At 40.2% G+C, this 12,484-nt stretch overlaps 1 protein-coding gene across 7 annotated transcripts in view; it reads right to left on the bottom strand.

Annotated features, from left to right (window-relative positions):
* Positions 1-12,484, bottom strand: part of LOC124054618 (plasma membrane calcium-transporting ATPase 1-like) — a 93,389-nt gene that overhangs the window by 38,654 nt on the left and 42,251 nt on the right. For 6 of the 7 annotated variants that reach the window (XM_046380850.1, XM_046380870.1, XM_046380860.1 and 3 more), the window contains exons 3-6: positions 7,507-7,704; positions 5,864-6,121; positions 3,079-3,204; positions 2,734-2,859 (exon numbers count right to left, since the gene is read on the bottom strand). In XM_046380850.1, coding sequence (XP_046236806.1) covers positions 2,734-2,859; positions 3,079-3,204; positions 5,864-6,121; positions 7,507-7,704 — 708 coding nt within the window. Of the gene's footprint in view, positions 1-2,712; positions 2,860-3,078; positions 3,205-5,863; positions 6,122-7,506; positions 7,705-12,484 lie in introns of all 7 variants that reach the window. The other variant, XM_046380879.1, reaches the window with a different exon arrangement.

Raw genomic sequence — 12,484 nt, 5'->3', positions numbered from 1 at the left:
ATTTCTCTTTATGCCCTTTACTACTGTGCATATCTTTTACTAAACTGCATCTCAGTGTACGGGTGCAGGTACAGGTTATCAGCTTATGTGTATATACACAGTACAGTATATATGTATATAACAAGCATTGTCTGATCAGCTCGAGTGAACTGTAACCACACTTTTGACCATTTAGTTCTTTCCTTCATTGTCACTAAGAGTAGGCGTGTGTGTGTTTGTGTGTGTTGTTCCTCACACACAGGTTCCGACAGAGAGATCTCTCTCCTGGATTGCGTATAGTGAGAATTGCATCACAGACAAATGTCTTAATCAGAAACAAAGTTTCTAACGAAGCAGAAGTGATTACCTCGGAGCTCACTGATGCTGTGGTGTTTATTAATTAAGCCCAGGGGCCTGCTTAATTCCGGGTTACCCACCCATACTGATTGGTCAATTTTGCAATTATTCTTTCAATTTAACCCTTAACAGATCATAACATCCATTACTGATCATTGTAAGCAGCCATATCTTGATATCTTGACAAGTGTGTGTGTTTGCCTGTGTGAGTGTGTGTACAGCAGGTTCATGGATAAACACTAAAATGAGTTGTATGCCTGCTGTAAACAGAACACACAACAGTGCTTTTGTGTGTTATTGCATTTCTATCTTTGTAGGGACAAGTTTCAGACTCAGTAGGTGTGGACAATTTCAAAAAGTGAGGACATTTTATCCAGTCCTTACTTCACAGGGCTTTTTGAGGGTACAGACTAAGGTTATGATCTAAGGAATTTATTATGTAATAGTCCAGACACATATATAAAATGCTTATGTAATGCACTGCTCTTCTGCTCTTTTCAAACTGATTTTAGTTGAATCAGACAAAAATCTTGTGGTTCTCCTCGTTGAAACCTCATAACTGGTTTGGTTTTTGAAATCAGTTATTCGAGGCCAAAATGTAAACCTGAGTGTCTCTCTCCGCTGAGCTGGTACATTCATCCAGTTCACAATGAATGCCTGACAAACTCAAACTTTAGCCAATAGAACAAATGATTGGACAAAAACAAACTAAAAAAAAAAGAGACATGAGTAAAAGGGGGTTAGCATGATCACAAGCAAATCAAAAGCAATAGAGACCGACTGCAGAAGCCTGTTGGTTTACATCAAACTGTTCTGTGACAGTACAAGGATCATCTCGACTTTGGCTTTTGAAGGGTTCCACCTCAAAAAGCAACTGTATGTGAACAGAGGAAGGTGTGTATGGCATTTTTAACCAACATTACATAACTGTCAAATCAACACCTTGGTAGAATGGCAGTGAACTAGCATGAATAAATGAGACCACAATGTAGTGTTCATTCAGGTGAGCAACCAAAAAGATTTTTTGTAGTTTGGTCCCGTTTGAGTGGAAACACAGTTCAAAGTGTTGACTGACTGGTATGTTCACAGTAAAGCACCTGATACATCCCGCACTTGGACTGTTGTATGATACTATGAGTTTCCTGTCTTTGTCTGCTTCCCGCCGCTTTGATTGCTAACCTCCGCTTTGATTACCCTCACCTATGCTGTTTCCTCTTGTGTATACATACTGTGCTTAGTGTTCCTTGTCTATTCGTTATGTTCTCGTGTGACTTATGGCTCGTTTCCACCAAGCAGTACAGTACAGTTTGCTTGGTAACGTAACGGTTTGGTACGGTACGGTTGGTGTACCCACTGCCAACAGTATCCTACTTCATAGACGGGACACACGGTGGATGGCAATTACTGCGTCAGCTAGGTAAGTAGCGTGACATCATTTAAGTGCGTGAAGAACACAGTAAACAAGAAGAAGAGGAGGAAGAACAAGAACAAGCAACAGCATGGAAAACAACAATGGACGATTTCACCGTGTTCATCCTTCTCGGAATGTGGCTGTTTATCACAGCAAGAAGGCAGGCCTTGTTTGAGAAAAGGCTGCAGTGTGTTTGTATTGTGTTATAATGTTGTCACAAGGAGGTGAGGACTCCCTATCAACCAATCAAAGGACGGCAGTACGTGTGGCTTAAACCACACCATGCCGTACCACTGGCTGGCTGGTGTATGGGTATGTTAACAACAATAAAAAATACATAAAATAATAAATGATGCCACCAGCACAAGATGGCAGCGCTTGTAACCAGGATACTTTGGCTTCACTTTTGTACATGTGGAGGAAGTGGAGATATGTTAACGTTCTTTACATATGTCAGTACTACAGCCCCATGTGGATAAATCCAAACACTGAAAGTTTGCTAATCTTTGCCAATCACCGTTTAGGGGAGGGTTTAGAGAACAGTTAGAGGAAAGCTTGTGATCTTGCTGCTGTAGTACACAGTCAGTTGTGTTTAGTTGTTGTTCAACAGATACGATGACAACACATGAACTTGTCCATGGTCTCATTTATTCACAGATGCTCAATAATGTTAAAATATTATGATAAGACCCTTCAAACAGCTCTGCTGTTATCAGCTCAGACTGGATGAACCCTACCTGCTGACAGTCAGCTAATATGACAGGAGAAACTTTGAATCAACACAAGCTGATAAAAGCGTGCAAATATTTTCAATCTGCATTTTTCAAACAGTAGAGTAGAAATATTCAGAAGGTGACAAGCTGCTAGCCGTCTTTCTAGCAGAACTTTCCTCTCAACACACACTGAGTGTCCTCGTATGACCTTCAACAGTTCAACATGAAGAGAGCTTTTCTCAGACATGACACAGGCTTTGTGCAGTGTCTTACTTTTCTTGACCTTCTTCTCTTCATCGTTCTCGCTTGCGCCCAGCAAAGTAAAGATGATGCCGGTTTGAGAGTTGAGGCCCACAGCTGACACCACCATCCTCCCAGATCCCTCCATTACATGAGTCCCTAAGGAAAGATTCAAAAAGCTAGAAGTCACAATGAGAACTTGCTTGTTTGGCACTTAATTATTATTCTATCTGTCTAATCTTCTCTTTAGCTCAGAGCTTGCAAAAGGAAGGCCCATGGGCCAAAGTTGGTCATAAGATTCAATTTGGCCCACCAGATGTTTCTTGAAAATAAATAAACAAAAATCCATCAACAGTGTTGGTCTGAGCGGGCTCTCACCAGACAGCAGCATGGGGTCCTTCTCCAGAGACTTGCGGACTTGATCAGACTCTCCAGTCAGAGAACTCTCGTCTATCTTCAGGTCGTTACCTTGGATGAGGATCCCATCAGCAGGCAGCAGGTCTCCTACAGACACACATCAGAGGGAAAGTTCATCTCTCTCTCTCTCGCTCTCTCTCCATCTGTGCTTCTGCTCAAAAAACTGGAAATTGAAGTATTTCCCTTAAAATTGTAGGACCCAACATAGAAAAATTGGAGAGACAGATCAAAGTTATTGTTACTGTTAACACTGTGAATTGTTATAATGAGAACTAGCAGAAGCTCACATGCTATAATTTCAAAAAGAGAGAGATAAATAATGATGCAGCTACCAGACACACACACACACAAACAATGGAACATACCCTTTTTACTAAAGTTAAAAATAAATCAACAGAGCTTAAATTTATGTTCTTGCATAAAAAAAAATATAAATTCAAGTACTTTTAATAACTCAATGTTTACTGGAAATTATTTTTAATTTTTTTAAGTTTCAAAGCATCGATTCTTTTCCCCTCAAACACACCTGTGGGAACCCTGTACTTTGTTGATTTTCAAGGCCTGATCCAGAGGGAGCCCGAAGGGTTTTGGTGAATATATGATAGCACTTCAATAAAACTTAAGAAAATTGTATAAGGTGTAAATGATAGGGCCAATATAACATACACTTGGTAAAACAGATAACTACAACAGGTAATGAAAAGTGAAATGGATATTGTTATCAAGTATCCAACCCACTGGTGGAAAAGACCTCTTGTGGTGTTCGGTATGCTGGTAGTTTCTTCTGTCTATGGCTGAGGGTGCTCTGCTATGACTCCAGTGAGGCATACAGGGGATGAAAGGCATTGTTCACTATACTAAGTAGTTTCCTCAGCATAATTGTCTCTGACATCTCCACTGCTGACTCCAGTTCAGGTCCAAATACAGAACCAGCTTTCCTCATGAGCTTATAAAATCTATTAGCATTGACTGCTTTCACCCTGCTGCCCCAGCATAGATGATAGAGGATGACCCAGGTCATAACCAAGTGATAAAACTCCTGCAGCAAGATGTGAGTCACCTGAGAAAATTACCTCTCTTGTATAGTCCAGTCCATCTTATTGTCAAAAGTATGGGGACGCCCAGGTATTTGTATTCTGCAACAATGACTGGCATTGGAAGGGTCCAATGACAACAACTGAGTTTGGATGGGTCCTTGGCTTCCTAAAATCCACTCCTTAGTATTTGTGATGTTGAGTTGCAGGTGGTTCAGTTGATACCACTCAACAAAACCGCCCACCACACTTCTTCTCCTACTTAGCCTACTGTTGCCAGCTGATACGTCACACGATGGCTGTGTCGTCCAAAAGCTTCTGCAAGCAGTTGGACTGTGAGCTGTGTCTGAAATCTTATGTGTACAGCATGAACTTGAAGGGAGAGGAGACGGTCCCCTGAAGTGCCCCAGTGCTACTAGCTGTTATATCTGACACACTGCTCCACAGCCTTAAATACTCTTGCTGACCTGTGAGGCAGTTGGTAATCCAGGACAAGTTTGGAGAATCCACCTTCATGTCCATTAGCTTATTTAGAGATAAGAATGTCGTATGGTGTTAAAAGCACTGAAAGTAAATAAAAGTGACTCTCAAAATGCTGCCTGCCTCTTCCAGTCAAATTATAAGTTCTGTGCAGCAAAAAGATGATGGCATCTTCTTCTCTAATACAGGACTGGTAGGCGAACTTCAGACTTCAGAACTTCAGTGATGGCTCAAGTACTGAAAGGAGGTGTCTGAGGACCATCCAGTCTCCAGTGACTTCATAACATGTGAAGTTAAAGCCACTGGTCTGTTGTCACCGAGGGTGCTTTATGTTGGGTACAGGAACAAGGCATGGTATTATCATCACACTCAAGTGTGCTGAGAAACCATGCACAGCTGAGTAGCACGTCCTTTGTGGATGCTGGAGCTGAGGCTTGCTTGGTTATGATCTATCGGACTTGCATCCTCTGCAGTGACTGTGACTGATCCTTGTTAAACTTCTCTTGTTTTAGGGGCAAGAGGGCTGACATGAATGGACAGAAATAAATAGCTGTGGGAAGATGGTACGGCATCAGTGCTGGGGAGGTGGGGGTTGGTGGGGTAAAAGATGGCAAAAGGGAATCAGGTGGTGATGGCAAGGGGATGGAGGTATGGGTGAAAGGATAGGAGGAGGAACGGCACATTTATTTTTCAGCACTGTCCTATATTTACACACATAGTCCAGCAGTCGTGGAGCATACTAATCCCCTTATTATGGAAGCTGATGTCATGGACCTCCAAAAAGTGGTCCACAGCAACTATAAAATCCTCAATGTCAAAATGGCAACCACCGAGCTCCATTTTCATCCTGAGTAGTAGTCTGAGGGCGCCACCATGACCACATGGACTTCCTTGGGTGATAAGCCCTTGAGACCAAGGTAGCAGAGGACTGCACGAAAGTCGATGTTGTTCATCTTCTAATTTTCTCACACTTGCATTCACCAAAAACGAAATACCAGAAAAGTTTTTAACTTCAGACTTTCTGCAAAATCACTCAAAGAGTTCAATTACACATACATGGAACTAGAGCTGTATAGGTCACCTCCTTCTCCCTTAGGCCACAAACTTAACAATAAGAATTAACATTAAGAAGCAGGGACCAGACACTAATGTTTGCATCTGTTTTTAAACTTTTGAAGCATATATTAACATCAGAGGTTTGACATTTCAGTCTTGTGTATGTGGTCTCCTACCATATTTGATCTGAGCGATGTCTCCCACCACGATCTCAGCCACAGGGATCTGGATAACCTGGCCTTTACGGATGACAGTGAACTTTTGTTCCTGCTCAATGCGACTCTGCAGCCCACGGAACTGCTTCTCTTTGGACCAGTCATTGAAGGCAGTCACAAGGACCACAATAATGACTGAGAACAGGATGGCAGCGCCCTCTATCCAGCCAGCCTGGGCCTCGCCCTCGTCCTCGGCTCCGCCTACAGCCTGGCCACATGCTGCAAGAAACATGTTGAATTTGAATTACTTCAAATAGTTTTACTTATAATATCTAGCCTTAGCAACAATGTTTTCAACACAAATGCTTTGATATGAACTTTTTATATCTTTTTTGATTTGTAGTATTATTATTATTATTATTTTGTCTTGTCTTTGTCTTAAGAACAAAAATAAATACATTTGAATATACTGTATAGAAAATAAATATAAAATTAACTAAATTACAAAATTAACTAAAAGAAATAAATTGTTAAAATAAAAAAGTTTGAATAAATTATAATGTACATAAAAACAAACTTTTACTTGCCAGCAATCAGATTTAAAAACTGAATGCCCATTCCAAAAGTAAGGACGCTGCATAAAACATGAATAATAAAAGAAAGCAATCATTCCCAAACAGACTGTGTTTACCAACAACAGTTTTACAAAGTGTTCCTGAGCGCAGGCAGTGATGTCCTCTATACAATAATATGCTTGACAAATGGTGACCCTCACACCATCCTTGCTTGTGAACACCTGAGCCTCTTGAGGATGAACCTGTTAACCTGTGGAATGAACAGGTGCTTTTTGAGGAGTACTCAGCTTTCTCAGTCTTTTGTTGCCCCTGTCCCAACTTGTTTAAAATGTGTTCCTGGCACCAAAAGCACTGATTACAGAAATCAATGAAACTGAAGAGGTCTTTGTGGTGTTCTGAATTGAGTATATGTCAAAAATGATCACAATCTCTTTTGTTTTTCTTTAATACAGCGTCCCAACTTTTGGAATAGAATATGTTTATGGAAACTATATATACAGTCTAATGGTGTGTTTCCGTAGAGAGCAAAGCAACATTTTTGAGTGGCAAGACTACATGCAAAGCCAATACAAAGGCATGAATTAGGAATGTGTGAAAATGTGAGATGAAAATTGAAAAAAAGTGCTCTGATTGCAGGGCTTTGCTGAGTGTTGTGTGGTGAGGACCAAGTGGAGCAGAGGGACTCAGCCACTGCTCAGCTGCTGAGCGCCAGCAAGCTGTTGAGGAGAAAGCTGGACCTTCTGGAGGAATCCTCACCCACATGCAGATCAGATTCTGCTCCTATCTGGAGCCGATCACCAGTGAGAGTAGAGCTCAAAGTTTATTTTTAAACTTTAACAAATTAAAATAATGGATTCATCTTTACTGTCACTTATCAACTGGTCTGCAACAGTGAGTCATAGACACGATAATGCCCCCAACAGCTTTGCCTTACGTGGGAACACACCGAGACGATACTGGGATCAGCTTCAACAACATCATGTGTATTAACTGTAACTAACATCTTTGAATTAACAGCCGAAAATAGAAAATAAAATAAAATAGTGAGGACATGACCTCAAGTGTGTCTATTGCCCGGACTGTACTGACCCTCACTGTCGCCCTCTGGTGCAGGGTAAAAGGACAGGCCGAGCGAGATGATGGCAGCAATTTCCAGGATTATAAGGGTTACGTCCTGCAAAGCCTCCCACACCAGTTGCAGGAACGTCTTGGCCTTCTTGGGGGGAATGAAGTTCTGGCCAAACGCTGTGTGACGTTTCTCCAAATCAACAGGGTTACCAGAAAGTCCTGTAGAGATGAAGACAAGACATTGATATTCACATCCACAGAGAAAGTTTTAATCAGTAGGAAATAACTGGACTTTAAGTCCAGGTTACAATAAAGGCAATTCACAGTTTCACAGCTGTCTCCACTAAAACCCTCTGAGGCTACCTCTCATCTCAAAGCGTAACTGGTAGTGTGATAAGCTTGCTGCATAGCTGTACACCTAGATGCAAGGAGGGCAGAAGATGTACTGTGATTATATTTACGAAAAGAAAAGATTTAGCAAATTTATAGCTCTGCAGCATGACCTTTTGTCGGTATGAATGACTGCAGTATCCCCATATATAGTATTCATTTGGGGAAATCACAGATTTTTCCACCCAGAGAAATTACGTAATTTTTGATTCATTATTTCTTCCTGGAGATTCAGGATGAAAAAGAAAAAAAAGAGTACAAGCTCAGACAAATGGTACATCCAGGTGCAGTCACATAGTTTGGAAAAATCTGTGTATTTTGCTGCATAGGCATGATTCCCCACAACTTTTTCACTTGTGACCACTTAGAACAACCGCACATCATCACTTCCATTTTTTGACTGACTCTGAGGTCAGGTCAACCAAATAAAAAGGTTATTAGGTCATTTTTTGAGGCCTGACAAGCTAAATTTATACAGTATGTAACAAGGCAAGGTAAATGTTAGAGAAGGGTGAAAATGTAAATATAAGTTTAGAAATCAGAAACCTGTTTCCTTTTCCTGTCATATAAACCGTTCAGGTTTATCCAGTGGCCCCACCCCCAGGCTGGGAAGCACTGATACATGTTGTCTGTGGTAGTGACGACTCTATGGCAGTCTGAAATGACCCGAAACCTCCCTCCTGCTGTAAACACAATCTGCTGCTCCACTTTAGCCAAAATGTTCCATGTCACCACAAGACCACCAGATCTGACTGGCACCGTCTGAATGAGCTGACTCACAGGAAAATACTGAAGACCTTTGTTAAATGCTCATTTGAAAGTCAAAAACAAAAATAAGTAAATAAAATCAACAGATTAACTAACAACGAAAATAATTGTTGGAGAAAAAACAAACAACAAAAATAAACATATGTGCAATTGGAAAGTTTGAATGAATAAGATGAGAATTTGTACTGTAACTGTATAGATCTTGTGTCTCTACAGAAAGATCTCTTACAATCCTTTACTAACTGAAGACCAAACAATATCTGTGACTGCCATTTTCCAGCAGTGACTCATATGTGAGAGCTCATTCAATCTCCATATAAAGAAAAAACAAAGAGACTGCAGATGATTACAAGGGGACAGAGTAGGGGGAATCTATCTCTAGAGCTCCTTATTTTGGTTGCTATTTAAAAATCTTGGTTAAAACCAGATTTCAGAAGCACAATTTGCAGTTCATTTATTACACTCATATAATAATAATAATCAGCTGCTCTTTTTTATCTTTACTTTCTGAATACTGGAGGAATTTCTGGGCTAAGCTCATCACCACAGGACCTCATTAACTTTAACTTTATCGAAGTAGCTTTGGGATACACAAGGACACGTCTGAGTGAAAACCAGTTCAACTCATCTTCTTTTTTTAAAAAAAATCTGGGTATTGTTCAGTAAGACCTAAAAATCTGTGACTTCCTCTGCATGACTGCGTCCAAAAACATGGCCGCTGTGGATCCTTGGTGGAATTGGGAGATGTGCAGTGGAACGTGATCTGGATGTCAACAGATTACAGAGCCCGGATTTCTCATGAAGGACTAAGTCAGCATGAACATGAGCACAGACATGTTTTAACGATGGCCTGTATTCTTTCTCTAATGATTCTCCCCAGACAGACTGAATCAAGAGCTCAGCTCGTCCTCCTCCTCATGACTTCACTCTCTGTCTTTCTACCAGATAGTTGCTTCAGCCATTTTGAGGAGATCACGAAATGAGGAGATGGGGTAAGGCGATTTATGTTGGGGTGAGGGAGATGAGATGTGGTGACAGCGGCTGAAATAAACTGATCTGAGAGATGTAATATGAAAGACCAGTATACATTAATATATGGGGCCCTGTGAAATATGTTCATTTTTCTGGATTCTGAATTTTGTCAACACAAAGTATATAAAGTTTAATATAAAACAAAAGTTAGAAAAAAAAAACCATTCAGTCCTTTGGTTAAATAAAATACTGAGCCTCACAGAATCAAGATGTTTGAATGTTGCTCTGTCAAATTTCTCAGTTTTTTGGATGACCCTTTAACAAGGGTGTGTGTGTGTTTGGCAGAGCCCTGCCTTAGTGAAACATCAACACAGTAGGGCTGCAAGGGTTTGAAGATAAATCAGCTGACTGAAAGAAAAGAAATTTAAGAAATTTAAATCGTGAAAGTAACTGCCAAATGTATCAATAAGGGCATCAAAACATAACCACATATATTTGTATCTGTTTATTTGATGTAAGAAGACAACTATTTTGGGCAAATTCCACAATATTCTGTTTTTTTACAGTTTATTCTGCCTTTATTATTTAACTCTATTCTTGTTTTCTGCAATAATCAGGGCTTTACATATATACATATATGTTTAAAAGCAGCAGTTTTATCTGAGCGCCAGTACAGTTTCATAACTTGTGTAACTGAGGAGGTAAGCGGACAGAGATTTTAAAAATACACCAGCGGTCAGAGTGCTCATCAGTAATGTTTCATCACGCTGTTGCTTAGTTTAAAGTTTGGTTTCATCATTTTGAAGCCAGCGATTGATGCTGAAAGGTCCTGTCACACTAAAATAAAGAAAAACCGAAACACAGAGCACTTCTACTGGTTGTTTGATCAATATGACTCTCTTTTTTCTTGTTTAATGTAGTGACTCTGAAGGCGGGTTTCATCTGGTGCCTCATGTCGGCCAGTTGTTTTGGTGAACATCCCTGTGGAGATGGAAATTAAAGCTCTGAGACGATGTTCCAGTAACAGCACAGCAGTCAGCAGCACACTTGCCAGTCACAGATGTTTATGAATTTCAGCTTTCAGCAGAAATGGGCCTTACTGGTCCAAAAGAGTCTCTTCCAATTTACTGTTTTATCAGCCCACATGCAGCTACGTCTTTTACCTACATAGTATTTGCTTCCATTCATTCTCCCTCTGACAGACAAAGCTAAAGCAGTAGGTTTTTATGTCCAGTCTCACAGTTCAGAACTTTTGATGTCCAGTACAAAGGCAGAGGACTATTTCATCTCTGTCCTCCATGTTAATAAAACTGCATCCTGTTTCCTTTATTATCTCTGCTGTTCATGGCTCGTCAATTCAGTCTTTGCCACCGTCTTTTCATACAGAAACAAGTGATGCCAATGTCCTTCAGCTCTATCTATTTAATTATTTGCATTCTTTTATTATTTACTAAATTGTTTATTAGACAGTTTTGTCTCCAAGTAGCTAGGAGTGAGCGTGAGTCCCTGTGAAATTTCGAATATAAACATTATTTTGTAGGAAAATACAAAATGATAACATACGGTTTGTGTATAAAGTGCATGAAGAGAGATGTCACCACCATAATGTCTTAAGATCAGGAAAAACAGACACAAGTCGGAAAACTGGTAAGAAATCTTTAAAATTTTCAATGCACAAGAGCAATATTTCCAAAACAAGTTGGCTAGAAAAGTTTTTGAGGCCTGGTTGCTGCCCCACCACCAGCAACAGGACCCCTCCAACCCCATGGAATCCATGTATAAAAGGATGCAGATATGAAAGCACGAAAAACCTGCTCTTAAAAGAGGGGGAAACAAAGATATGAAGAGCATTGCATGTCTTGGTAGCTTTCTCCTCGCTGAATGCTCATAGGAGCATTCTGCTTCAGCTGGCAAAGACATGGATGACCTGAGGCTGTGTGTGTGTGTGTGTGTGTGTGTGTGTGTGTGAGCGTGTTAGTTACACAGATAATGCTGAATCTTAGATTCCTTGCTGACTTCTCACACCAGGGTGCTTGTAAAGATCCTTCATGCCAGCAGAGAAGAGACCTCTGAACCTAAATACATACTTTTGTGTGTGTGTTTGCACGCGCATGTGCTAACTGATTTATGGCTCAGATGCATTCCTGATTTATGATTTGTTGTTTGCTTGGTATACATCTTGGTTACTATTAATTTATAAGGAAAAATATTTAAAGGTCTTTATTATCTAAAAACAGAATTCTATGAGGAGATATGTACAATGTTTTTTCCATTGGTAATTTGAGAACTCCCTACATGATTTGAATCACAGTAATGTAGATCTGAATGTCAAAACTTGCACCAGCAGGAACTGCCTGCTGGTGCAAGTTTTGACATTCAGATTATTTATCATCACCACATTTTAACTCCTGAAAGACAGCTCAACCAGCTGGATCCTTCTTATAATGTAGGATGAACACAGAAGCAGCGATGATATGTAATGAACAAAAGGTAAAGTAATCAGCCCCAATGTTGCCTGACTAACTTTCTCAGTGGAACACAGACTTAACAGCTCCATAGATCGTGCTGAAGATTCCAAATGGAACAGCCATCAAATCTTTAATGGTACATAACCAACACAATGTGGGCTTGGGGAAGAAAATGTCTTGTTATCAACTTTTAGTTGACAATAGTCAGCAGGTGTCATGGGAACTGCTCACTGAGAGGCATGAGACTCTTTCTGCGGTTGTGTCCAAAAACTGGTTTATTCTCTTTTGAATCATGAATATATGTAGCAGTATCATTATACTTTATATCTCAACATTCAAGCCCTTGTCAAATAGGTTCATACAATGATGATTAAACCACCAGATAAATCTCTCTGTATTTG

Source organism: Scatophagus argus, chromosome 3, assembly GCF_020382885.2.
Source record: "Scatophagus argus isolate fScaArg1 chromosome 3, fScaArg1.pri, whole genome shotgun sequence".
In the NCBI taxonomy this organism is placed as follows: domain Eukaryota; kingdom Metazoa; phylum Chordata; class Actinopteri; family Scatophagidae; genus Scatophagus; species Scatophagus argus.
This window is presented reverse-complemented; position numbering and strand designations above follow the sequence as displayed.